At 45.4% G+C, this 26,362-nt stretch overlaps 3 protein-coding genes across 28 annotated transcripts in view; 2 read left to right on the top strand and 1 right to left on the bottom strand.

The window, feature by feature from the left end:
* The window catches only part of TLL2 (tolloid like 2), an 84,468-nt gene extending 70,949 nt beyond the window's left edge, over positions 1 to 13,519 (top strand). For 9 of the 12 annotated variants that reach the window (XM_085582423.1, XM_085582419.1, XM_085582418.1 and 6 more), the window contains 8 exons: positions 1,212 to 1,337; positions 3,080 to 3,240; positions 4,593 to 4,773; positions 6,332 to 6,457; positions 7,280 to 7,407; positions 8,167 to 8,449; positions 9,403 to 9,653; positions 10,815 to 13,519. In XM_085582423.1, coding sequence (XP_085438549.1) covers positions 1,212 to 1,337; positions 3,080 to 3,240; positions 4,593 to 4,773; positions 6,332 to 6,457; positions 7,280 to 7,407; positions 8,167 to 8,449; positions 9,403 to 9,653; positions 10,815 to 10,949 — 1,391 coding nt within the window. In that variant the 3' untranslated portion in view covers positions 10,950 to 13,519. The remainder of the gene's footprint in view (positions 1 to 1,211; positions 1,338 to 3,079; positions 3,241 to 4,592; positions 4,774 to 6,331; positions 6,458 to 7,279; positions 7,408 to 8,166; positions 8,450 to 9,402; positions 9,654 to 10,814) is intronic. The other 3 variants (XM_021548141.4, XM_085582420.1, XM_085582424.1) reach the window with 1 other exon arrangement.
* On the bottom strand, positions 11,007 to 22,558 carry LOC110480306 (cytochrome P450 2C19). Its single transcript, XM_021548155.3, has 9 exons — positions 22,331 to 22,558; positions 21,850 to 22,012; positions 21,242 to 21,391; positions 20,778 to 20,938; positions 20,218 to 20,394; positions 19,574 to 19,715; positions 19,100 to 19,287; positions 17,798 to 17,939; positions 11,007 to 17,132 (listed from the first exon to the last, which is right to left on the bottom strand). Exons 1-9 carry the CDS (start codon positions 22,508 to 22,510, stop codon positions 16,951 to 16,953), a joined length of 1,485 nt encoding a protein of 494 aa, XP_021403830.3. The 5' UTR covers positions 22,511 to 22,558; the 3' UTR covers positions 11,007 to 16,950.
* Positions 22,484 to 26,362, top strand: part of LOC110480038 (zona pellucida sperm-binding protein 4-like) — a 61,903-nt gene continuing 58,024 nt past the window's right edge. For all 15 annotated transcript variants that reach the window (XR_014956124.1, XR_014956126.1, XR_014956123.1 and 12 more), the window contains exon 1: positions 22,484 to 26,356. Coding sequence is in view for 9 of the 15 variants with exons in the window: in XM_085582446.1 (XP_085438572.1) it covers positions 26,158 to 26,356 (199 nt within the window). In the remaining 6 variants the exon portion in view is untranslated. The remainder of the gene's footprint in view (positions 26,357 to 26,362) is intronic.

Below are 26,362 nucleotides of genomic sequence, written 5' to 3'. Positions count from 1 at the left end.
GAAGATATGGAGCACAATTACCTCATGTCCACACAGTCAGGTGTATCTCATTTGATATCTCCAGGATTATTCTGGTTAGTTTTCTTTGGTTTGGCAACAAATTGTGTGTATCAATTAAGCCTATTTTTATATGTGTGTTACTTCATCTACCTGGAGCAGGGGAAGAATGAGAAGAAGCAGCAGGGTCATGTGCTGCCTGTGGCTCCCCAACCCCTCCTGCCTTTGCACACCCATGGCTTTGCTACAGGGCCTGAGTGTAACTTGTAGGGGTACAAGGTAGAGGGAGAGGAGCTTGGAGTGAAGTTAAGCCAGGAAAGGGAAGCAGAAAGATGTTTTCTGGTGTTTGAACATATTTGTTTTCAGTTTTGGTTTCCTCATACCCAAACCAGCACTCAAATACTTATATTAATTGACAGTAAATTAAGTTAAATTCACCAAAATTGAGTCTGTTTGAACAGAACAGTAATTGGTGAATAATTTGTCTGCTCAACTCGGAACTTTCTTGCTGTTAGTCTTCCTGTTTTCTCCCTCATTCCAGGGGAGTGGTGGGCCAGGGAGTGAACCAACAGCCAGGTAGGAGTTTGGCTGCTAGCTGAGGCTAACCCACCACAGCCATGTTAATAAAACCATCTATTAAGTGATGCATGTGGAATCAGGGGTCAGGGTGAGAAGCCAGTTGCTATCTTTATATTAAAAGGTCAGTTCAGGTTGTTGAGATGTGATTGATGAATCTAACTTCAGAGACTAGGACAGCAAGAGTTCATGTGCCTGTGAAAAGGCAGAACTACTTGCATGTCCTGCCAGCTCCTTTGCAGCACTCTGTTCCATGGGGTATCACCTCCCTCAGCTCCATTCCTGTGTGGGCCATAATGGGCTGGTTCCTGGTAGCTCAAGGCATGAGGAATTTAAAACAAAACAAAAAAATGGCATGTGAGAACAAAAGGCAATGAAGTCTTTACAAAAGACAGTGTTTTCCTGCTTCCTGCTTGTGGCTGGAAAAGGCACTGTTGGCTCGTAGCAGTAATGGTAGTCCTTTATGGCTCCGGTGCTAGGAGTGTTTCAGCCCTTGTGAGCTTTGCTGCAGTGCCTGCTCCACAATCTTGGCTCAGCAGTCAGGGCTCTGTTCCTTCTGTCCAGAAGGGTTCCATGAGGAATATCAGGGTATTTGGGTGGTCAGGAAAGTGCGACTTGCTCTGGTTTTCTCCTGACAGAGATGGATGAATGTTCCCTGCCCGACAATGGTGGGTGTGAGCAGCACTGTGAGAACACACTGGGCAGTTACAAATGCACCTGTGAGCCTGGCTACGAGCTGACAGCTGATAAAAAGAGCTGTGAAGGTAAGTAACCCACAGATTGAACCATCTGACTCTAGGAGAGGTACTACAGCTATAAATGGACTTGAACAGTCTTGGAAGTGATTTTCCTTGCCCCTGCAGCCTCTTTATTTCACTTCATTTTCCCCCAACTGTTTATTTTGGTTTTGTTAACATCTTCCATTGAAAAACAAGTTTTGGTTAAAAAAACCCCTGAAAATTCTCTGATTTATACTGCTGATCATCCCTAAAGCCAGTTGTCCTTCATGGCCAGAGATTGCAGTTCAGACCAGATCTCCCACAGCGCGACATAAGGGAAGTAGGCATTACAGCCTAACCGTTGAGTGGCCCAAAAGTATTTAAATCTAATGCTGAATTTGTTTGTTTTTCATAAAGGAATTTACTTCATATAAAAAAAATCAGTGTTTTGTCTGCATGCAAAACAGGCTTTTCCACACTGAAGGAGATTTTCCTCCCTTCCTCTTTTATGAAGAAAAAAACCCCATGTCTATAATAGAAGGTGTTTGTGTCAGCTTTCTAGAGAGTTAATCTCATGCGACAAGTGTTGCTTCTGCCAACAATACAGCTGTTGGTGTGCTGAGAATCCATCCATCGTTCTTGTCCCAAAACACTGTCTGTAGGGACATTTAGGGAGCTCCAGATGCTATCAATGGTGCTCTCAACATCACCTGGTTTGCCCTGACTTCTGCATTTGTGAAACTGTTTGGGTAAGAGTGCTATCAACTTGGTGAGGGCAGTCAGGTGTGTGCAAAAGGCTTTTGAAAGCTTTTTCTTTTTCCCATAATTTCTTGCAATTTTAGCAAGCCAGGTGCTAAGTTGCTATAACTTGACAGGGGCTTTTTCTGAACTTCACTCTCAACCTCCTATTTTAATTTCATTGTGGGCAAACCAGAAAGGATAGTATTTGAAACTGTAGCAATGTACATCAGAGTAAGTTGTGCTTTTTTTTCTCCAAAACTACTTGCTTGCTACTCTATTTATATTGAAGCTGCTCCCTTTGATTAGGGTAGTCCTCTTAATACAAAATGATGCTGGGATCAAGACACAGAAAGCTTTCATCCCTGTGGGTTTTGAAGATGTGGGCTATATCTCATTGTTCTCAAGAAACAGCAAGAAAAAAACGCTTTGTTGCAAATAGAATTTTGCAGTGAATTGAGGTTTACTCCTTTGAGGTAATAACCTTGCCCTCCCACAGGAGGATGAAGCTGAGATGTCTTAAATTTTTAAAGGAAATGGGATAATACAGCTAGGTCTTGACTTTGCCTTCAGCTTTCCCTAGAAAAGATGCAGTCCATATAAAATAAATAAACCACTGAAGAGTTGACAGGAATGTTTTCCCTATGATTCCATTATCTTGTAATTATTCCATTACTGATAAACTTAAAATAGTAAGGTTTGTAGCACTGAGTGTAGGTGAGTTTACCAAGCTGGACTTCACAACTGTGTTGTGCGTGTCAAGTCAACTGATTCACAGTAAGCCCAAGTATAGAGATTAAAAAGGAAATTAAGTTTTACATGGTGGCTCTCAGGGCCATAACCTCATTGGGTGTGTTTGACTAGTGATTTACTGCAGGTGAAGTTTCTGTCTTCTTCACACTTCCCAGCATTTTAAGCCTGTTCTGGAGGCTGGGATTTGAAATGTGACACCAGCCAGGATCTGGTTCATTTGCTAGTTAACACTGTGGCCCAGTCTGTGTATCTGAACAGAACCAAGTAAAACTTGTGTTCATTTATTGCCTCTCCAGCTGCCTGTGGGGGCTTCATCACCAAGCTCAATGGGACCATTACTAGCCCTGGATGGCCCAAGGAATATCCTACTAACAAAAACTGCGTCTGGCAGGTGGTAGCTCCAGCCCAGTACCGGATCTCTCTGCAGTTCGAAGTGTTTGAGCTGGAAGGCAATGATGTACGTAACCAGTCCCTGCATCTCAGAGGTGGGACTACTGGCTAAATCAGAACTGGATAAATCCTTGGGGTACAAGAAGAGGAGGCTCTGTCTTACTGGTGGAGCTTCTTGTTGTTTTCCCACCGTCAGTGTAATTACACCAATAACAGTGACTGTTCTCCTTGAAGTCTGCATTTGCTTTCTCTGTGGAGTGGAAGGATTAAAGCTGTTCTGTTGTAAGTGGGTGCAATGGTTTAACCCAGTCTGGCAACTAAGCACCACACAACTGCTCACTCACTTTCCCCTAGTAGAATAGGGGAGAGAATCAGAAAGGTAAAAGTGAGAGAAACTCATGGGTTGAGATAAAGACAGTTTAATAGATAAAGCAAAAGCCATGCATGCAAGCAGAGAAAATTGAGGAATTAGTTCACTACTTCCAGAACAGACAGGTGTTCAACCATCTCCAGGAGAGCTGGGCTCCACCACATATAGTAGTTACCTGGGAAGACAATGTCACTCCAAATGTCTCCCCTTCCTCCTTCTTCCCTCTACTCGCCCCCACTTTATATACTGGGTATGATGTCCTGTGGTATGAAATATCCATTTGGTCAGTGCGGATCAGCTGTCCAGGCTGTGTCCCCTCCCAAATCCCTGAGCACCCCCAACCTCCTCACTGGTGGAACAGTACAAGAAGCAAAAGAAGGTCTTGACTCTGTGTAACTCCTGCTCAGCAGTAACAAAACGTCTTGATATTATCAAGCCTTTTCTCAGCACAAATCCAAAACACAGCCCAGTACCAGTCACCATGAAGAAAATTTAATCTACCCCAGCCAAAACCAGCACAATGGGCTTCTTTTCTCTGCTAGTTTTGCATAATTGTAGGTATTTTCCATCCCTAATAGGTGTCCTGCCTGCCACCTCCCCAGTGCTGCTTTTGCAGGAAAATAGTTGGAAATGAACAATGAAGTGGAGTTCTTCAATGGTAAAGGAAATAACAGTAGAAGAGTCTGTTCTCTCCCATGCATGGTGAAGTTTGAACAGAGCATTCAGGTCTGAGTTTCCCTACTGTAAATGGGAGCAGTGGCACTTTCATAATTCAGGAGGCTGCTAAATTTCATTCAACACTGTCAGGTTCTTGGATAAGGTGGAAATAATTACTTTTGCTAAATGCAGTAAACCTTCACTATTCTGAAAAACACACTCATCCTTTAAGATCAGGGCAGCAGGTGAAGAGGTGAGAAAACTGACAGAGGAGATTTTTGGGCAAGTTAGGAGTGCATTTGAGTGCTGTTTTTGTTCCTTCTCTGTCCCCTTCCTCTGAAATGCTCCATTCCAAGGCCATAGAACTGAGAAATCTCTTCCTCTCTTGGCAGGTCTGTAAGTATGACTATGTTGAGGTTCGTAGTGAGCTGGCTTCTGATTCCAAGCTACATGGCAAATTTTGTGGCTCAGAGAAGCCTGAGGTAATCACATCATACGGCAACAACATGAGACTGGAGTTCAAATCCGACAATACTGTCTCCAAGAAAGGCTTTAAAGTTCACTACTTCTCTGGTATGTGACTGTATTCTTTCACTTGCTTAGCTGTCTCCTCTGACTGAACCTCTTGGTTTTGGTGAACTTTCTTCACCATCCTGTCAGAACCTGACATGGTTCATTAAATCTAAAAGCGTGGTTGCTCTGTTCTGTGTTACCTTCAGCTTGGGTTCTCAGTGCAGTGTATAGTCCAGCTGCATAGTATGGTGCCAGCAAGATGCATGAATTCCATCAATGCCTCCAGTCCTTCCACAGCAACAAGCAATGTGGAACCTAACCCTAGAAGTTATTTCTGTTCCTAGAAGATTATAGGAAAGCTTTTTCCTCTGAAACTAGAAGATACAGAAAATTTCCAGTAGTGTTCTATATAGTAATCATTCCCATCAAAGCAGTGTGTACTAGCGGAAGCTTTTCATCCTGTTCTCAATCCTTTGTCAGTGCCTACCTTTTTGGCAGGCATTTCTGGAAGTTAACTATGTCATTTGGAAGAAGAAATTTAATTTCATGTTGTCTCTTCAGCAGAGGCCTAGGAAAATGCTTTTGAGGAGAATGATCAGGCAAAACAGCCTTGAATTAGGACAGGTGCAGAGTAGAATCAGGACTGAGGGTTTGACTTATTAAACCGAACAGGAGGAAGGATGAGGTGGGTATGATGAACCCAGAAATACATTTGGGAATGAGGAGAAAGATTAATTTAATGAGATCTAGGGAGGCATTATCCCAAGAAAAAGCAGAGATAAATGTCTCATAAATTAAAGTGGACTGGAAACCATGAGCAGATCCTATGCTGAAAAGTGAGATTGAGGAATGCATAGTCCTGAACACACAGGAGTCAAGATCCACTGGGGCATATTTCAGCATCAGGGAGCAGCTCATACCTTAGATCTTTTTCATCAGCTGGCTGTTTGTGCTCAGGCAGAGCTATTTAGAAATGGAGGCTCATCAGAGCACATAAGAACTTGAAAATATAAAGTAGATTTTTACCTCGGCTAGTGAATTCATGTGATGGTTTTCCTGGGCTCTGTTCTTAAAGAATGAAATGCTGCTCTAGGTTTCTTTTAGACAGGAGTCTTTGAGGAATTGAGGAATGCATAGTCCTGAACACACAGGAGTCAAGATCCACTGGGGCATATTTCAGCATCAGGGAGCAGCTCATACCTTAGATCTTTTTCATCAGCTGGCTGTTTGTGCTCAGGCAGAGCTATTTAGAAATGGAGGCTCATCAGAGCACATAAGAACTTGAAAATATAAAGTAGATTTTTACCTCGGCTAGTGAATTCATGTGATGGTTTTCCTGGGCTCTGTTCTTAAAGAATGAAATGCTGCTCTAGGTTTCTTTTAGACAGGAGTCTTTAACTAATAAACTTACATTATAAAATAGGACACATTTGTGATATATTTTATGGAGGCATTTGAAGAGAAGAGGATCTGGGCTAAAAAGCTGAATGGACTAATCCAGCAGTAGAGTTGGAGGTTTGCATTGCTATCTGCCAGCCTGGGTATGGGGCTCTCGGCTGGTGACTGTGGTAGCTTGTGTCACTGTCAACTCAGTGTTTGTTGGTTTGATCCTGCCCAGACAAGGATGAATGCTCCAAAGACAATGGTGGTTGCCAGCACGAATGTATCAACACCTTTGGGAGCTATATGTGCCAGTGCAGAAATGGCTTTGTGCTGCATGAAAACAGCCATGACTGTAAAGAAGGTAAAGTCCTCACTCCTGCCCTCGGGAATGCCAAGGTACTTCAAACATTGTTTGGTTCAGGGTGCGTCCTGCCTTGTGCTGAAAGGAACTTTGTACAGCATACCAGGCAAGGGCAGTGAAAAAGCCCCAGCTAGCTGCAAAACTGGCTAGATATAGGATAATTCCCATTCCCCAGTCTTGCTCCCTATATGCCCACAGGGGATGGACAGGGTGGGGATGAGAAATTGGACTTGAAAAAGGAGCAGCTGTGGGACATCATCATTAGACTAGTCACTGCTGCTTCATTTAATTATTTGAGTGTGTTTGAGCCAGAAGAGAAAGGATGGGCTGATCTAACCACTTGCTGGTGCCGAAACGACCTCTCTTCCTGCACCCCTATATCTGCTATGTGCTCCCATGGCTTTCCTGTATGTGGTCTCTGGTCCTTTTCCGACCTCTCCAAGAGCTGACAAAGCTCTCCAAATTGGCAAAACGATGCAAGGCTGAGATAGCACTAGAGTCAACACTGTGGAGGGGTTGACATCATGGCCCTAGGAACAGGGCAGATGGAGGTGAAGGAGCAGGAGAATAGATTAAGGTGTGAGGACATAGGTTAGGTTAATGAGGCCCAGGGGAGTGAGATGGTCCATCTGCTAGGTTAGCTCAAAATAAGTATGGGACAAACTCACCAGAGCTATGGAGTAATACTAAAAGGTCTTGTTTGGTGACTGAAGCCTTCCATATCTCTGCCCTGCGGAGGGTCTCAGTGGGCAGAGAGGACCATGTAGGACACTACAGGGTTGCCATGTGAGACTTGCCCCAGTATGATTTCTCTCTCCCAAGCTGGTTGTGAGCACAAGCTGAGTGGTGCAGAGGGAATGATGAGCAGTCCCAACTGGCCTGACAAGTATCCCAGCCGGAAAGAGTGCACCTGGGACATCTCTGCAACACCTGGCCACCGAGTGAAAGTAGTGAGTAACCAGAGAGTATGATGTGAGAAGCAGGCTGGGTTGGGAGGAGCTGAGTGACTTTCCCCCACCACTATGTGAGTGGGAGGCTGATGCCCTCAGGTCCTGTTTGGGGCTCTTGAAGGAGAGTTTTCAGGGAGGCTACCCTGGCTTGCAAAAGGGCAGAAGGTCTCAGAGAGACACAAGGCAGAGGAGAGGCAGCTTGGAGGAGGCTCCAGCAGATCACAACTGTAGAGTATTGCCCTCCATAAATGCCCTCCCACCCCTACGCCTCCTTGTGAGTCACTCTGTTGGGGCCATATCTACATAAGGTGGTGGCTGAGCCAGCCCTTCTGAGGGAGATGTGTCAGGCCCATTTTACAACATAGCCTGATGCAAGTAGCAGGGCATGCCCAAAGCTGTTCAGATGGCCCATGTATTGGGGAAAATAATCCCTGTGCTCAGTGGAAGTAATATTATAGAACTGCCCTTCTGGTGTGTTGGGCAGAATTTCCAGCCAGAAAAATAAGGCTTGCAGTTAATAACTGTTGTCGTGCAACCATGTGAGGCAGTAAGGCTGAGGTAACACAGCACACTGATATAGAGTTCTGATTTTTGCCACCTTGAGATCACTCTTGTCTGAAAGCACATTATTCTGTTTTAGCAAGTGGGGAGAGTGGGACACACATACCATTTGATCTGTTTCTCACTTGGCATTTCACCCTATGCTAAATTGCATAGTCAGATGTACAGCTGTTTTAATTCTCCATTTTCTTGCTCTAGACCTTCAATGAGTTTGAGATCGAGCAGCACCAAGAATGTGCCTATGACCACTTAGAAATGTATGATGGGCCCAACAGCAAGTCACCTGTCCTTGGCCGCTTCTGTGGCAGCAAGAAACCAGACCCTGTAGTGGCTTCTACCAACAAGATGTTCCTCAGGTTTTACTCTGATGCTTCTGTGCAAAGGAGAGGTTTCCAGGCAAAGCACAGCACAGGTAAACTGGTTGCCTGCCAATATCCCAGTGCCAAAAGATGTCATCAAGTCTCGCTACATTTTTTACTAGGTAAAACAGACACACCTTTCTCCTAAATAAGCTTAGCCTAAATTTTAAGTGGTGTACGTTCAGTTCCCAGACTGCTGCCAATGGCATAGCATAAATACCACCTCCCATAACAGTTCAGAATTCTCTTGGTATTAGACATTCCTGATCAGGCTCTTTTGTTTAAATTGGAGGTATTTGGTTGAGCAACAATCCCTTTTGTTCCACATCAGCCATCGGAAAAGGAGGTGATGCAATTTAGCCCATGTATTGGCCCACCCTCAGAACAGGCCCACAGTAGGTTGATTGTCGTAGAAACAGAGCTGTGCTGTGGACAGACACAGCTTGATCCTCCTATCCATGGCAGCACAGAGCTGGGCGTGTTGTGCCAACATTCATTTCTTTGAAATCCCTGTCAATGTAAATAGATGAAACATGCTGGAAGTAGCTGTGCACAGGACACTGGTGAAGAAGTGTCTTCCTCACTGGCTGCAGGAAAACTCTGCTAAAGCACACACATTCTGCACAAACACAGGGATACTTTTGTGCATTGTGTGGGCAGAAAAGGATTGTTTTGATCACCAGTTTTTTCTGATGTGCTTCCACTCCAGCTGACAAAATACTTGGGGTCAGAATTTCATCTACAGGACAAATGCAAAGAGCAAAGTGATTGCTGGCTAATACAATAAAATTTCCCAGAGTATGAGTCAAGAACCCTATCCTGCCAGTCTAAACTGATCACCTCTTTCCATGTGTGTTCTATACTAAAAAAACCAAGCTCCTCTAAGCTCTTTGCATCTTTGTATTCATGGGTAACTGTAGATTTCATGGGTTTATTGTAGTTTGGTGCAGTGTTTAATTGCCTTTCCTGTTGCACTTCAAGCTGGAGGTCTTCTCTGCCCATGACTGACTCAAAAGTAGGATGAGTCTGTTGTAAGAATTTTGAGAGACTGTTTTGTGTCCTTTTCTCCCTTCAGAGTGCGGTGGGCTCTTAAAGGCTGAAGTACAAGCTAAGGATCTATATTCCCATGCTCAGTTTGGGGACAACAACTACCCAGGTCAAGCCAACTGTGAATGGGTGATTGTAGCTGAAGATGGTTATGGGGTGGAGCTAATATTCCAGATATTCGAGATAGAGGAGGAGGCTGACTGTGGGTACGACTACATGGAGATTTACGATGGGTATGACAGCACTGCACCCCGTCTGGGACGCTTCTGTGGCTCGGGGGTAAGCCCTGACAGTGGTGATTTCAGGGGGATCACTGAGGGTGGCAAGGAAGTATCCTCATACCGTTTTGGGAGAGGGGCAGCTGTCACAAACTGGTACTGAGAATGCTTTGTGGCTGGGTTTTGCTTCTTTCATTTCCTCAGGAGATCACAGCCATTTTTTTCTGTTACACAGTGTTGGCTAGAAAATTCTTGCTGAATGGCTGTCCTTTGTAGCCCATGAGACTGCCATGCTGCTGTGCCCCAGCCCTGCCATCAAAGTGTTGTGTAAATGTGGGAAATGGCTTCCAAAGGCCAGTTTCATCCTCTGTTGCTTCTTGGCTCAAGCCAAGTTATGTTGTGGCCATGCTATGGCAAGGGTGAATGGTGGAGGGACTTAGAGCTGTGTGATGCTTGCTGCCTTTAGGATGGCATTGCTGTCTCTTGAACTGTCACCTGCATCCTCATTACCAGGAGTAATTAAATCATGAGTAATGGTGTGTGGTTTTTGAAATCAGAGGGTTTGTGTTGGATTTCTCTAGGCTTTCAGCAATGAAATGGAGATGTTTCTTATTGAATTTAAAGAGAGACAATCAGGGACCGGGTGTGTGGAAGAAGTTCTCCAAAACTGGGGAAATGGTCTGAAAACTAAGGCAAACAAAGGCACAGCAACTTGATGTGAAGAAGCTCAGGGCAGATGGGTAGTAATCAACCAACCTGCACACTGATGAATGAAGAATGGCTGGGAAAGGGAAGCACAAGGAGATTGCAGCAGGTCATAACAGTGTGGGACATAACCAGAATTGTCATGTAAGATAAGTACCTGAGTTATTTGAACCCTGGGAGAGCATCAGCTGCCAAACAGGTTCCAGTTTTCTCCTGAAAAGACAATGACAAATTAGAGTAAACCTGAAGACTGGAATGAGAATATTCAGGGAGGCCTGTGAAAAAAGCATCTGGAAGGACTGGGGTTGTAGAGTGGACTGGCATCAGTCTTCAAACATAAAGAGCAAAGGAATATACTTAGAAAGGCAGATCAGGGCAGGAGATACTGAGCATTCAATTTTTGTGTTTACTGGCCAATCTGTCTTCACTGTGGGCTTAAGCTCTAGTGTCATGGTGCAGACAGTTATTTAGCCTCCAAAATTGACCACTGTGTATTGTCTTCTTTCCTTTTCTGCAGCCTCTGGAAGAAATCTACTCTGCAGGGGATTCCATTATGATTCGATTCCATACAGATGACACCATCAACAAGAAAGGATTTCATGCCCAATACATAAGTACCAAATTTCAGGATGCATTGCACATGAGAAAATAGCTTGACTCCTCCTCACAGATATTCCCCATTTGAAGATTGAGACATTTAACTGTGATCTTTGTCTTTTTTTTTTTTTTTAAGCTTCTGTGCACTTGGCCAAAAGCAGTGTACATTATTTTCTGTAACTAAAACTAAATCCAGTCTCAAAGGTTTGCCTCTGCAATTATTAGCATGACCCTTTCTTGTTAAACTACCCAGGACCAAAAAAATTGTCTTTTAATTGTACCTGCCAGGACATAAGCGTTGTATTTTGCACAACTTGCCATGGGGCTGAATGAAGACTGAACTTGAATTGAGAATAGCCTTCATCTCTTGCATATCTTGTTTCTAGGTGACATTTCCCAAGCATCCACATGAGCTGTCTGAACGTATTTTCTGGAACAATGTTTTGGACAGCCATCCATTAGGATTTTTTCAAAGGACTTTGTGAGCCACCCGCTCTCCCCTATCTGCCCCAGCTACTCTGTGCAATAAGAGAACAACCAGATGGCTGTGCCTGCATCACTCTTTCTGTCCTCTCTATTATTGTCTTGCTTATTGTTGAATGGAGAGCTAGGCAGGGGACAGGGACAGTCTCTTCTAGCTACTTAGATTCCAGGGAATGAGGAGGACTTAGTATTTGGTTTGTAGTAATTAGGACTCAGTATTTGGTTTGTAGTAATTATCATGGTATATGTTGAATGGAAGTACTTCAATGCAGTGCCCAAGGCAAGGGTGGTGGCTGACACGGAAATGCTGTGGTGGGATGCAAGGCAAAGCTGTGTGATGGTGGCAAAGCTTAATAACAGGAGTGCTGACAGCATGGTCCAGTTACACCACTGTGCAAGGCAGCCCAGAGGGCTGTGGCAGCAGTCTAGGTCCTGTCTTAAATAAGGAATCTCTCCTCACTCTACCCATGCCTGCTTTCTCAGCCTTCTTTACACTGCTTCCTCTCTGTACTGCCACTTCCCTGTGAGCCCGTCCTTTTCACAGCAGAGCTGCTCTCCCCAGGGCTCCCTTCCACAACCTGGGAGTGCTCTGCAACTTCAGCCAGCCAGAACATCTCACTGAAGAAAACACTGGGGCAGGGGAAGTCAGGAAAAGGCAGGAAAGTCAGTCCCTGAGGCAGAGGGACACAGGCCGTGCTACAGGTCAGCTTTGGGGACCTGTCAAACGTGCAAGCTGCAGGCATGGGGCTAGGAATAGAAGAGTTCTTGTTTCTGCTTCCTACCCATTTGCCACTGGTGCATGGCCCAGTCTCTTGACTTCACAGCAAGGGTGCAAGTGAGATGGTGACTTTGACTTAGAGCACTTAGAGCTACAAGGCTCAGACATGTTCTTGTTTGCTTGTGAGAGCTACCCAGCCACAGGCTTGAAGAATTAACTGGTACCTTTATGCTTCTTTCAGAAAAAAAAAAAAAAAGGAAAAGTGTGTTTTGGGGGAGCCACTGTAACTGAGCAGTTGACATGGGAGGAAAAAAAATACTTTGTTCTGAATGTTTCATTAAGGCACTCATGGGCAATTATGAGCTAAAAGCTGAGGTATGTTAGCTTTAATAAAGTATTTATAATCCAAGGATTATTATGTTTACATAACCATTGTGCTGTCAGGCTTTGGAGTGGCACCTCCTCTCTTGTGTATGACTGTGGAGAAGTGTGGGGCCAGTGCCACTGTCTGTCACAAACAGCATTCCTGGAGATAAGGGCATTTTCAGATGGATAATAAATAGACTCAGCCCTCTCCAGAAATCTTTGAATAGAATATGGGCCAAGTATTGTGAATACTAGGAGAAGCAAATGCATGAAAATATTTTCTTGCTTAGACCAAGAAAAGTAAAGTAATTTATACATACACACAGAGGATTATATGTATATAAAATGTGCATGTAGAAGACCAGTAGTCAAAGCCTTAACAAGTGTAATGTGAACAATACTGTACCATTGACTATAGCTTTATTGCAGGCTGTATAAAATAATGTTATCTCTATTTTAGTTTGGGGTTTTTTGTTTGCATTATTTTGGCTCTGCTTTGTTTAGTTTTTCAAATTTTGTGGCCTTTTTACAGGCAAGACCTCTGATCTCAAGCTGTTTGACCATGCAGGTCTGGGGAAGTGAGCTCTGCTAGATGGGGTGTGCATTTGTCCTTCTCTTCTTTGCTCCAGTTGAAGCAAAATTACAGTAACTCAGGTCTGGACATAAAAGTGTGACATCAATCCCTGTGAAACAGAACCAAAGTTTCAGGTGACAAGCAACAGTTCAAGTTACCTGACCTTTTAGTGGCAGCAATGACTCTAGAGAAAAGGGACTGTAGCAGGTTCCCATGTACATTAACATCTCTTTTCCATGTTCTTGTAATTGCCCATACACCCTAGACTGGTTTGATGCAGATGCTTGCAATGTGGTTTGACAGATCTATGACACTTGTTAGTGTTCATCCAGGTGTCTTTTGTGACAGTGTGTTCACAAATATTGTACTGTGCATTCCAACCAATGATCTATGTAGAATATTTCTGCTGTACTGACTGGACTTTACAGTCAATAATTCTAAGTGAGTGAAATTTTCTTAAGAAAAAAAATGTCAAACCCTCTGATGTATGAATATGTATTCTGGTCTTTGTGTGGTTTTACATTTCACTAACTAAATAATTTTTAGAGGGGGAGAAGAGGGTGTGGGGACAATCACAAATGTACCTGTGTCCAGAACAAATCTCTGCATTCATTAAAGATGGTGGATTCAGTTGTATATTCTGTTGTATGCATGCATTTTCCACTTCCTCAAGGAGAGGAAATTTCTTACTACATTCCTTGTTCTGCCAAGGGTCAGAACAAGGGTCTGTTCTGTTGTTTGGGTCTACTGCTAATAGCAGGAAAGAACTCTCCTATGGGCCTTTAGGAAAGGAATTGGCTCTTGCAATCAAGGGAGCTTTTAGAAAGTGGGGCAGAGAAACAAGTTGGCCAGCCAAAGGGCTACATTGATCCATGTGTTGCTCACACTTTAGGGGCTGAGATGCAGGTCCACAGCGGTAAATATTGGGCATCTGCGAATTAGTCTGTAAGTATTTTTCAAAGGACTAGCTCATTTGCTACACTACAGCCTATGGCCTTCAGCAGCAGCTGCCAAAGACCCAGAGACTTGAAACTCCTGTGTGAAGGACAGCAGGATGAGACAGATGTTCCTGCAAAGTTTTAGTCCACCATCCTGCTAAGGCAGCACCTAAAATGCTTTTCTTCCTCTTTCTGTCCCTCCTTGCTAAGGGCCATGTCTGTGTTCTTTCCCTAACACACACCTAATTAATTTATGTTCCACTACCCAGAACAGTTCTTTGGTGTGTGTCACAGCTACCCAAACCTTCATGGTATCTGAATTTCCTCCCAGCTGTTCCCAAAGGCAAAGCAGCAACGGAGATGAAGTAAGGAATAAGCATCCCCATGTAGCCTCCTGCACCTGAGTACTTGGCACAGTATGACCCAGTGGCACAACTGCAGACAAAGAATGATGCTTCAGACCACACAGGCTCATTGGTCTCAGCATCGAGCCAGTAGAAATCTTCCACTTTGTCCTGGCATTTCTAGTTAAATGCTCTGGCAGATGAGGTGGTAGCCTTAGAAAGCAAAAGCAGGATTCCCCTGTGTGCCTTGCTTTAATTGCAGTCTTAGAGCCAGAAGCTGCCTTATTTGCCATGCAGCTGGCAGAGGAGATATGGAGGCTCCAGTGCCCTGAAGCTCAGCTTCCCAGGTGTGTGCCAGAGCCTGGATGTTCTGGGACCCAGCCAGTTTGTCTGAGTCAGCCCAAGAGAAATGTCATCAACTCTTCCACTTTCCAGGTCCTGCATGTATTAGCAGGAAGAGAAGCTTATCCTAAAAGGAGCACTAACCCTGACATTGGGCGGTCTGCTCTTACTGCATGCAGGGATTTTTCATGGAGAAGCATGAAATGGTGAGTGGGATTTGGGTCTGTGGATGGGAGTAGCAGAGGGACATCAGAAAGCAGGAGAGGTGAGGCCACTGGACCACCTATATTTTGGTTGAAAAGCTCTGTGGGGGTCTTTAACCCTCCCATTCTCTGCCCCAGCCAGATCAGTCAAACTCACTCCTTCATTAGCTCTGCCTTTCCTTACAGTGCAAGAGATGGTTTCAAATACCTGTTTAGATTTTAGCATCTGCCCCCAGCCTTTCTGTCCTGGAGGTATTGCTGGGTCTTAGGGCAGTTGGAGCAAAGAGGAGGTTGGTGCCCAAGATTATGAAGCAGACCTCTGCAAGATCATTCTCATGGGCAGGTGTCAAGAGGACACTGTCATTGTTCCAAATGACACAGCATTATTGCATCCAGCTTAGGATATGTTGAATATTATCCCAAATATCATCCTCTGAGTGGTTATTTGTCCCCTGAGCATGTCCTGTGTTCTGGAGCTCTATAGTAAGAGAGCATTTTCTCACTGCCTTGTGCTATTCATCCATTTGTTTGTGATTTGTTGTTGTTGTTTGTCACAGTTTTGTTCATTGCCTCAGATGAATCAGCATCCCAGTGGGCAGGAAGGACATGAATATGAATCATCCCCTCCAAGACCTCCAGATGTAAGCCAATTTTTAACTTGTTCTCAGCAAAGCACACATGCTGCTGAGTTGCAGGACTGGCTCTAAGGGCAGCCTTAGACTAATGGAAACCTCAAGGTAATCTCCTCCCCATTGTGCCCGGGTCTCATACATGACTGCTGTTTCTGTTTGCACGTCTGTCCATTTGTTGCAATCCCAGAGGAGCAGACAGCAATGGATTGCCATTGTTTTAGAGTAGACAAGCATTAAAGCTGCAGTCTTCATGGGAAAGAACAGAGGGACGAGGAGGGATGGACCTGAGATGTGGGCAAATGTGATATTTCCATCAAAGTAACGCTAAACATTTCCAAAGGGAGGTGGGAATTCTTGCACACTGTTTTCTCTGCAGTATTCACATGGTCTCTGAGTGCCTTATGACAATCAATCACAGGAGTTATATTTTGCCACTAGGACTATTATATGACCATGATGCAGGGAACAAGAAGTGTATATGTAAATGAAGATCAAGACAAACACAACAACCAGTATCTATTTAAATGAACATCCAGACACAACCAAAGGCCACAAGGAACAAAGAAACCCAGGAGAAAGTAATCAGTGGTGGAATATTTTGATGAAAAGCATCTGGCCTCTTACTGAAAGAAGAACACCAAATTTGTAGCTGGGGGTGGAAATAAGAGACACTACCCTTTTCCTAAATTAATTCATTTTAATAAAGAGCATCTAAATCCTTGCAGTGATACTGATGGTAGAAAGGAGCTGCCAGAGAGTTGGTTGCAGTCTCCAATGCTCAGGTAAGTGATCTCCTTGCAACAGCCTGCAAAAAGCATGAATGCATTCTTTTCATTTGGCAGACAGGCTGCAGGACACCCTTCCCCTCCAGCACCGTGAGCCTTCCAGACTGGTGGTGTGCTGTGACTGCTCTGGAGCTCCTTGCAGGCAGCAGCAGTGAGCACAGTGGATGACAAAGGCAGGATTCTTGCCCAGGAGGGACAGCCCTTCCCACAGTGTGCTGACCACAGGCTTTGCAGACCTACTCTGTGGTGTGGCAGCAAATTAAACCCAAACTAAATAACAGCTCAAATCTCCATAAACAGATTTTTGTTTATTGGATGGTGAATGTACACACATGCAGCACTGTCCATCTGCAAAGCAAGGTCTTGGTGGGACTCGTGCTGCGGGAGCAGCCACGGGAGCTGTGCTGGTGAGGAAACCAGCTCTTTGATGCAGCCACTGTGCTCAGTGATCCTGTGACACAGCATCAGTGCAAGAGGCTGCAGTGTCACCCAGGGCCTCCTGTGGTGTGGTGGAGTTCTGGGAGGCTTCAGAGGTCTCTACTTTTGCCTGTGTTTGGACTGCCTTCCTGAAGGTCTGGGAAAGTTGGGCTAATGCTCCTTCTGTTGATTTTAGTAAAGAAGATGTGAAGGAATGGCCAGCTTCAGGACACTGGAGAGTGGTTCACTGCTTTTCAGCGGGGGACAGCACAGAGCTGGTAGGCAGGAGGTACATTGCCTGTCCCACTCAGAATTGGGGTTATGTTGAGCTCCTGAGGATTGACAACAGACTTCAAAGTAAATTTCTGCAAGATGGTGACTATGAGTAAGAATATCTCCATTCGTGCCAGGCCCTCTCCTGGGCATATTCGTTTTCCTGAAAGTGAAAGCAGCAAATGGAACTCAATGGGTGTTTCTGAGTAGAGCAGAGTTTGTACTAAGCAGCTGTGTTGCACAGCTTTGTTTATTACACACAGCCATAGCAGTGAGACAACTGTCAGGGTTATTGAGGACATTTTCTAGAGAAGAATTTGTTGGCAAAAAGACCCCTGACAGTTCGGATGGGTGTGTGAAGGAAGAACAGGAGCAGGAGAAGACTTAAGTGTGTTGAGAGACAGCAGGGTGACATAAAGCACAGGTGAGAAAGTGGAAGGTTGAGAAAGGTGAATACTTGCATGTAACCTAAGAAGTACTTAAAAGGTGTTGGGGAAAAAGTGGAGCTATCACAAAAAGATTTGTTCAGGACAACTTGGGTGGTTGTGTAGGAAGGTGACAGGTATTTTAGTGCCAGTGGATCCCATTCACATCATTACATTGACAATTCCTAGCAGGAGATGTGTTAATTCGTCAGGCCTGACGAAGATGGGAGGTGCCACTGGAGATGAGAGCAGTAGGGAGGAGTTGTCCAGAGAGCAGTGAGCCCCAAGGAAACACCAGTAGGACTGTGTTGGGAAGAGGCAGTTGTGTGTTGCAGGGAAAGGCAGGGTGGTCACTGGAGGAGGAGGCTGACAGAGGGAGGAAAAGAGCAAACCTGTGCTTTACCTGCTGAGAAGGGCATGAAGAAGTTGCTCTTCCTAAAGCTGCCATTCTTATTCAAGAAATGTTCAGGATTGAACTCGTGTGGGTTTGGAAACTCTTTACTGTCATGGAGGACAGAAGCGAGGACAGGGAAAACCGTGGTGCCCTGAAGTAACACAAGAAGAGCAGAACATGAAAGGCAGGTAAATTAGGTCACTCAATCTGCCTGCCTGCCAAGTTGAGATTGTGCTTCCCTTTATAACCCTACCAGTGCCTTTGGTTTCCCTCTGGGGACCCTTCTTTAGAGGAGGCAGCTTTAGGGAGACCCTACTGAATGTCACAGCAGTTGTTGGCTGCTCTTCCTGAATTCTCCCTCTTGTCTCCACAACATTCATCCTCACCTTGCTCTGGTCATCAGGGGACACCCCACCTAATTCCTCTCTTTCTTGGTGTTTCACAAAAATAACCTTGTAGATGCACCATGCACCTTCTTTTCTGCGAGTCCAATATCAAAAGCACACAAGGTTGTGGAAAAAATCTCCTGTGGAATTCCCCTCTCCTCACAAATTTCTCCTGCCACAATCCTCTACCTTCCCACTTTCTGGCCAGGCATTAACAGGGGCTGGAGTATTCAGCAATGGTGACACTAGAGTTCTCTGCTGGTAGCTCTGAAGTTCTCTGGGTCCTCTCTTACGAGTTTACACAGAGAGCTGGAAATCACACCACCAGCAGCCCACGTACTGCTGTCTCCCAGCTGCCCACAGTCACCCAGAAGAGCAATGAGCACCACTGCAGCGGGCCAGGCCAAGCCATGGGCTGCTCCAGCCCACCAGCCTGCCTCTGGCAGTGGCCAGCAGAGACTGCCTCAGGAAGTGTGCTAGAACAGAGACAATAGGTTTGGCTTTTTCCATTCAATGCAAACATCACCTACAGCATTTTGTGGCTCGGAGTCTTTCTGTGCTCAATAACCAGCAACTGACTTTGCTCCCAAGCATGTGCACAGGTTATCCTGGATGGTGGTGAGCTGCTCCTCAACTTTGCTGCTTTTTGTGTGAAGAATCACTGCTGTGAGTGTTTGTGAACCCACTAGGACATCATTATTAAAGCAAATGTTAAAGCTGCAGAGCAAGGGGAAAAAAAGTGTTGGTCAGAGCTACTGTTTTAGTCTTGGCCCATGGAGCATCAACAAGGAAGTGCAAGTCAGCTACAGCTGCTGAGGATAAAACCCTCACAAAGGGCTGGGTGAAAACAAGGTCAGGCCACAACAGTTCTAACTTGTGGCTTCTAACTGACAGCCTAAGAATTGCTGAACTTGAGGGAGCTGACCTTAGGAATGACGTAGTCTCTGAAGATGGTGTCTTTGGTCACAGTGTGAGGGAGAGCCAGGGGGATAAGAGCGATGAAGCGCTGGATTTCATGGACCACAGCATCTGTGTAGGGCATCTGGGTCCGGTCAGCCACACAGGGTTTTCTTGATTGTCCTACTACCTGGTCAATCTCTTCTTGAATTTTCTCTGTCATGAGAGGCACAAACCATCAAATGGGTAAATAACAAGCTATTTACAAATCACAGATGGCAGGAGCATTAAGTTGGTTTTGATGCTGACTGGAACTCCACTGCTGCCCATGCAAAGACAATTCTCCTATTGATTTGGCTAAAGAAAGATGTAGACACAGTCAAGTCCCAGAGAGAGAGAGAGAGATAGAAAGATGAAGGGAAAATCTGGGAGGAGGATGTGGTGTTAGTCATCTGCCCAGCCCAGGGGAACAGCCAGAGACGAAGAGGTCACAAACTGGTACCTTGTATCTTTGGGTATTTGAGAAGAAGCAGAAGCCCATATCGAAGTGTGGTGCTTGTTGTCTCTGTTCCAGCAAGGAACAAGTCAAAAGCGCTTGTTATCAGGTTCTTCATGTGGAAACTGGAATTGGGACGATCTTTCTCCTAAGGAAAAGGCTTTGTTTTTCCTCTGGCTGAGCTGAGAGAAGTGGCCCTTTCCTCATGTCATCCCATACCTTCCTTTTCTCCTAGAGCTGTGGCATTTCTCTGCTGAAGTGCAGCAGCCATCTGGGGCATTGCAATGCTACCTTGAGCAGTAAACTCAGTATCAGCCTTCTTTTAAGCTGTGCACTGAATGGCACTCTATTGCTTTTTTGCTGTGTGCTTTCCAGTGAAAGAACTGCAAGACCAGACTGAAAAAGTCTCTTTGTTTTGTTGAAAGCAGAGAAAGCTCTCCCTCTCCAAACAGCTGCAGGTAGTGGTGGCTGGTGAGCACGCAGACCCAGAGCTAAAAGCCCTAATATGGACAATATCTGGGGTATTGTTGCTGTTTTCCCATTGCACAGCTGACTGGGAAGGGGTTATCCCCATATCTGTGTTACTTATGAGAGGGAAGGACTCAGCATAGGTGTGTTTGAGGACAAGCTGGGGCCATCTGTCTCCTTACCTCCTGCATTTTGCAGAGGAAACAGTCGATGAAATCCTGAGGAGAGCTGGGATCTAGGGAGGCTTGGTGCAACTTCACCTCCTCTGCTACAAAGACTTTTAGAGCATCCAATTCTCCAAATATATTATTGTGTGGGCCAGGCAGGTAATCCAGGATATTTGAGAACATCTGGTAGAGCTGGAAGGAAAAAAACAGGAAGGTCCCTAGTTTGACATTTCCCCCATCTTTTGATATCACCCAAAAGCCCAGGAAAGCCACAACCCTGTCATTGAGCCAAGCAGAAGGACTATGAGGCTGGGCAGTCTGGCAGGGCTTGCTTAGTAGTAGTAGTAGGAACCTTAGAAGTGGAGAAGAAAGATGTCCAGGACTATTGGGAAGCTGCACTTAGCTGGCAAAGCCAATTCCAGCTTTGGTGAGGGATGCTCTTGAATGAAATGCCTTCAGTGCAGCAGAGCAGTGATAGGGTCCTACTTAGAAGATTGAAATGGAACTTCATTGGGAAGGAGGCCTCCTGCTCCCCTGGGAGAATGTTGCCACTGTGAAATGCCTACTGACTGTACCTGTCCCCAGCGGGAGTTCATCATCTCAAATATGTTGTTCATGTTGTTCATCAGAGCCAAGAACTTCTTATCTTTATAATCATATCGTTTCCCAAAGACAATGGAGCATATGACATTGGAGACAGCACAGCTCAGCATGAAGGTTGGGTCAAAAGGTGTTCCTGTGATTTCAGAAACGTTACAGACTATTAAAAAAAAACCATGAAATGTAGTATGTCTAATATGGCTACTGTGGGTAATCTGAACTCTGGTTTTTAGTGGAAATATCAGATCAATCTCTGAGTGACACAGAAGGGTCCTCCAAACAGAACAAAACATGATCACAACATTATTATGACTTTGTAATGAGGGGTAGCTGGTGCATGGACCAAATCCATAGGAGCTTCATTCCATTCTAAAGCTGTGAGCTCCCTTAATACAGCCTATTTTTTTCAAATATAAAATATATTAAAAATGGACTGTACTCTTTGTTTTGTTGATCTCTTCCAGCAAGTAGTCAGATTCCTCCTGTATTCTCTCTTCAATGCTCCTCTTCCCCATTCCAAAGTTCCGCAGAGTGGCAAGAGAAAACCGCCGTACTTGTAACCATAGCTCATTGTTGCTAAAAACAATCCCTGCAGAAGAAGGAAGAGGAAAGATCTGTCTTGACCATGCTGCATGTGAGATGAACAGTGGCTTATGGTGACAGTGAATCCTGTCCCTGGAGAGCACTGACATGGTTGCGTCACAGCATACTATGTTTGGAGGTTCTGTAGTCCAACTGCCTGCTTTTGGCCTTCTCCACTACATGCCAAAGATCCTTGTGAATAATTCATCACTCATCCATACACAATTTCCCTTGCTGCAGCTGGTAGCCATTTCCCTGCCCATCTTTGAGAGCAATCTGGCTCCTCTTCTCTGCCACCTCACACCCTTTGAGTGGCTGTAGCCTTCTCTGGCTTCCCCTCTCCAGGTGGGTTGCACCCACCCCTTGCATGTTTCCCTCATGCAAGGTGCACTCCAGCTCTAATCTGCTGAATGCATCCTCAGCCCTTCCCTTCTCCTTCAGAAGGAGCTCAGTCAGCAAACATACCTAATCCATTGTTAGCCCTGTCTCCAATTGGCATGTGTCCTCTGGCAGCAAACTCATCTGCGCGATCGACCAAGGCTTCTTTCACCACATCATGTCCATGCAGCACCACCACTGGGTCAGAGCCCAGGTGCACTGTGAACACGGGTCCATACTCTTCACTGAGCTGTAAAAATGCAGCAGCCATGGATCAAATGGTGAGGAAGAGTGGGAAAGTCTCCTTGCTGCTGCCTCCCACAGCAGGCAGTTAGCCTCACACATTGGCAACATGAAGATTTGGTTCTCTCATGATAAATGTGTTTGTGGTGATGGATCCCACTTATCAGGCCCTGAACAACATGGCAACAACAATGAGTGGAAGCATCTGCAATCCCCATTACTTTTCTGCTCCTCTGGAATGGCAAATTATCGAGCAGGTTGATCCCATGCACAGGTCCCACACATTTCACACCCACAGCAGAAAGAGAAGAAGAAGTGGCCTTACCTTCTGGAGGGTTTTGGTCATGTTACTTGGTTTCACCTGCAGCAGGTTACCTAGAATGGGAAGGGGAGCTGGTCCTGGAGGCATCTTCCCCTTTCCAGACCTTCCTTTCCATGCTGCAAAGGAGAGCAGGCAAGCAATGCAAACCAGGAGAACAACAGTAACTCCTCCCAGGAGCTCCATTTTCGTCTGTGGCACAAGAGGGAGTGACTCTGGCTGTCAGAATGTGAGTTTATATACCAAAGGTCTGTGTTAGCCCAAGAGCAGGTTTTGGGTCACATGGCTGTGTCAGTCAATGTTTGCTAGTCAATCATTTGTTAGATTGCCCTGTGTTATGAAACTAAGAGTTTTATTGGTATTAATTATTCATTGAAGACACACCTTATTACAAACAACTCCAGATGCCAACAGAAATTAGGAAATCTGTAATGTTCTCATAAAACTTGTTTTGTTTCACCTAGACTTAATTGTTTAAAAAATCATGCTAGGGGTACACTCTCCTACTGAGGCACTCACAGATATTCACTGTCACAAGAGCATCTTCCAAGTACTTCAGTGATATTTGGGTTTTCTGTTCTTCCATGCAAGCCCTCAGTGGAGTGAGTCATCCTTCATTGTTCATGAAATCTTCCTGATGTGATTAGTAAAGTTCACACTGCATGTGATTTGCCAAAGGACATGCAACTGTGTTTGCCTCAGCAACTGCACAGCAATAGCCTCAGTCTCTCTCCCTAGGGGTGTCTGGCTTCACAAGAGAGGAAAGTATAAAATATCTATCTAGCAAGGCTAGAAAGTTCTGCATACATGACAATAGACAAGAAAGGACTTGCTGGGTGAGACAAAATGAAGATGTCAGAAAAGGGGACGAGACCTTGACTCTCTGACCTCTTCAAGGACTCTTAGAGAAGAAAACAAGAAGAATAGGCAGAGAAGAGAGAAACCCAGAACTTGAGAGTCTCTTGGAAATGGCTTTCCAAGCTGGGACAGAGATGCACTTGTACAAGGCTGGGTATAGGCCTTTGCAACCTGGCAACTAGTCCTTGCACTTACCAAAGCAGCTCATCCAACCTGCTGCTGGAAGCTGGCACGCACAGGTTCTTGTTTTATTGATGTATGACTCCACTATGAGGAACTAGTGCCCTGGAAGTTCCCTAGGTGTTCTGGAAGACAGCAGAGGTGTTCTGGTGTGTTGCAAGGGATTAAAAAAGAGCTGGAGGCTTCCTGCCCAAGACTCCATAGGGCCTGCACACTGGCAGTCCCAAGGGCAGCGGCGAGGGCTGCTAGAAACAACCCTCAGGGCTGTGCTCAGCTTGATAAATCTGGCCTTAACCCTCTTGTCTCTCCTGAGCTGTGACACATTTGCAAGCAAAACTGATCAGAAGGCGTTGCAAGGATAGGGGATGTGAGACTTGGTGGGAATTAGCAAGAGACCTGGGTGAAATGACTGCTTAGTTGGGGCATGCTGTGTTTGCTGCAGAGCAGTGTGTACATGTGACTTTCATTCAGAGGAGCTAGGGAAGACCTCCTTCCCTTGCAAAAGTTTTGTACCTTCCCTGCAGAAGGGAGTTCTAAGTCATCCTTGTTCTCTTGAATAGGTGCAATAATTTCCTAGTTGTTAATTTTAAATCTTATTTTACTTCTTAGAGAGCCATACTCAATATTTAGGTGGGAAAACTGAATTGCCAACAACTTTTGCCTAGTTGCTGGTCTGCTGGCCAAATTCCTGCATCAGCTCAGATGCTGTCAGAGCAGTTCATGGAAGTTCATGTAGCTTCATGGACTTTCAGCTAATGAAAGTGAAGTTCATGAGAGTTTGCACTTCCACATGAGGTAGCTGCCAGCTAGCAGCATTCGTGACCTTACCACCTTGTCTACAAAGTTCCCTTTTTCCCATGACACTCATTCATCAGACTAGTGGTCCACAGAGAGGTTTTCTTCACTTACCTTCATCCTCTGCATGTCTGTCCTGTCTATGGTGGTCTTGGCTGCTATCTAAACTGATGCTTACAGGTGGGTCACTGTAATGCATGAGAAATATCAAATGGGTGAGGGAAACATTTCTGAGGAAGAGAGACCTGTGTGCTTAATTTCAGCTAGGCTGCTTTCCGCTTTCCACTTACCATAACAACTTCTTTCAAACAAAACATTTCATTTCCCTGAATTTCAGGCTCATTTGAAGAGCCTCCCATCCCTACATGCTCAAACAGAGCTATTTGGTGTCTGTGTAGGAGCTAGGAAAGGGCAGTTACCTGAAACCATTCTCAGCACAGGTACTCCCTGGCGGGTCTACAGCACTTCTGGGTTGTTTCGTGTAGAATTATTCTTCAAGTCCATGTAAACATTTTTGCTGTCAGCAGAAGTATGGATGGGTTAAAGTATAATGAAAGTACTTCGCTATAGCTCCAAAGTACTTTACTTATTTTTACCCAATTATCAGCAGGAAATGCAGTCAAAGGAAGCATTTGGCAATCATTCAGTGATGATGTGATTTGGGCATGCACAGTGCTCAGCTTCTAAAGAGATGAAGCCTCCCTCCCTGCCAAAGTCCAAATGTTTTCCCTGCGTATCTCTCCACTTTGCTGTGCCCAGGCAGGCACTGTGGGGATCACAGTTGGTTCATGAGGGCTGCTCAAGCCTCAGCCACGCAGGCAGCCTGCCAGGACCCATTGTCTCCATCTCCTTATCAGAGCTGCTGACAAGGGCTTACACTTTGTGGACCAGCCGTCCTGGTTGGTGCATGAAATTAGCAGAGGCAGGCACAGTGACGTTCTTGACCAGCTGGGATCATGGCAGCTTGTACAGCTATGCAGCAAAGATGGGCTGTGGGCCAAGGGGGAAGAGCAAAGGAAAAGCCTCCCTCACACTCAGCTGCTGCCCACCCACCATGCCTGTGATGAGGGCTGGCTGGGGCCAGTTGTACTGATGCTGTACAGTGCTGTGCAGACATCCAGGAGCTGGAGGGTCTGCTGAGGGCAGAGGTGTAAAGACATTCACAGTTCCATTGCATGAATGCAGAAACATGCATGGAAAGATGGACAACAAGGCATTCACTTGGTGTGGCTGCCTGATGTATGGCTGGGGAGAAGACTCCATGACACCTTGCACTTACAGGCAGGCAATGGTTGCTGACATGCAGAGTTTTCACTGGGATCACAGAGGCTCCCCTTGCCTGTGTTTCAAGCCCATCTCAGGGACCCACCTGCCAGTTTTGGCAGTAGGGGTCCCAGAGAGCACACCATCCTGCCACTTAGCAGCCAGGCCTGAAGCAGTCCTGCAACTATCCCCACACAAACACATTGCAAACAGGGCTGTAAGTCCACAGCCAAGAGTGTTTATGGGGAATCGCCACTGCTTAGGTGTGCAAAGCCTTCTGAGCTCCATGATTTCTCACAGATTTTATGCGGAGGTCTCTTTCTATGCTTTTATGTCAGTACCCTGTGTCTGGCATTTGAACCTGTATAATCTTTTAAAAAGAGCATTCTTGCACTCATGCCATGTATTGAGCAATAGAGCAGCAACAGGGTGGATGGGGAGAAGCAACAAGATTTCCTACATATCCTGACTGTGGGAAGAACTCAGGGTAGGAAAAAAGCTTTGAAGACCCTCCTGGGGCTCTATAGTACAAATACAGACCCATCTCTTGACATTAGCTCAACTCTTGTCCTTTGGTTTTCTTCAGAGAGTGTAAGCAGACTCTGCTGAGTTCAGGTGAGGGCAATTGAAGGTGTTAAGCTGCTGGGCTGGGTCCACCTGGGCACTTCAGTGATTTCTGGTCCCAGCTGGCTCCACAAATTAGAAGGACTAGGCTAAGAGCCTAGTAAGAAAGCAGGATGGGTGTTGTAGGATGGTCTTGGGCTCCATCAGGAGCTATGTTCTTCTGTGTGTTTCTTGGTCCTCTGGCTTTGGTTCTGGGGGCTCATGTCAGTGTTTTTTCTGATCCTACCCTGCTGACTTGTGGCCAAAAAAGCTTACAGCTCACCTTACATCCAGGCTGGGAAGGGAATGCTTCATTTGTGCTGACTACTTGGGGTGAGG

Source organism: Lonchura striata, chromosome 6, assembly GCF_050655825.1.
Source record: "Lonchura striata isolate lonStrDom1 chromosome 6, ASM5065582v1, whole genome shotgun sequence".
Classification (NCBI taxonomy): Eukaryota; Metazoa; Chordata; class Aves; order Passeriformes; family Estrildidae; genus Lonchura; species Lonchura striata.
The sequence above is the reverse complement of the archived record's forward strand: the minus strand, read 5'-3'. Positions and strand labels throughout refer to the sequence as shown.

Bases quoted from the DNA above. Each gene is read 5' to 3' on its own strand.
- LOC110480306 (XM_021548155.3), bottom strand. From the start codon at position 22,510: ATGGAGCTCCTGGGAGGAGTTACTGTTGTTCTCCTGGTTTGCATTGCT. The intron at 21,392-21,849 runs GTATGTTTGCTG...CTTCTTCTGCAG, and splicing joins CAGGGCTAACAATGGATTAG to GGATTGTTTTTAGCAACAAT. The intron at 20,395-20,777 runs GTACAGTCAGTA...TTTTCCTTCCAG, and splicing joins TGAACTCCCGCTGGGGACAG to CTCTACCAGATGTTCTCAAA.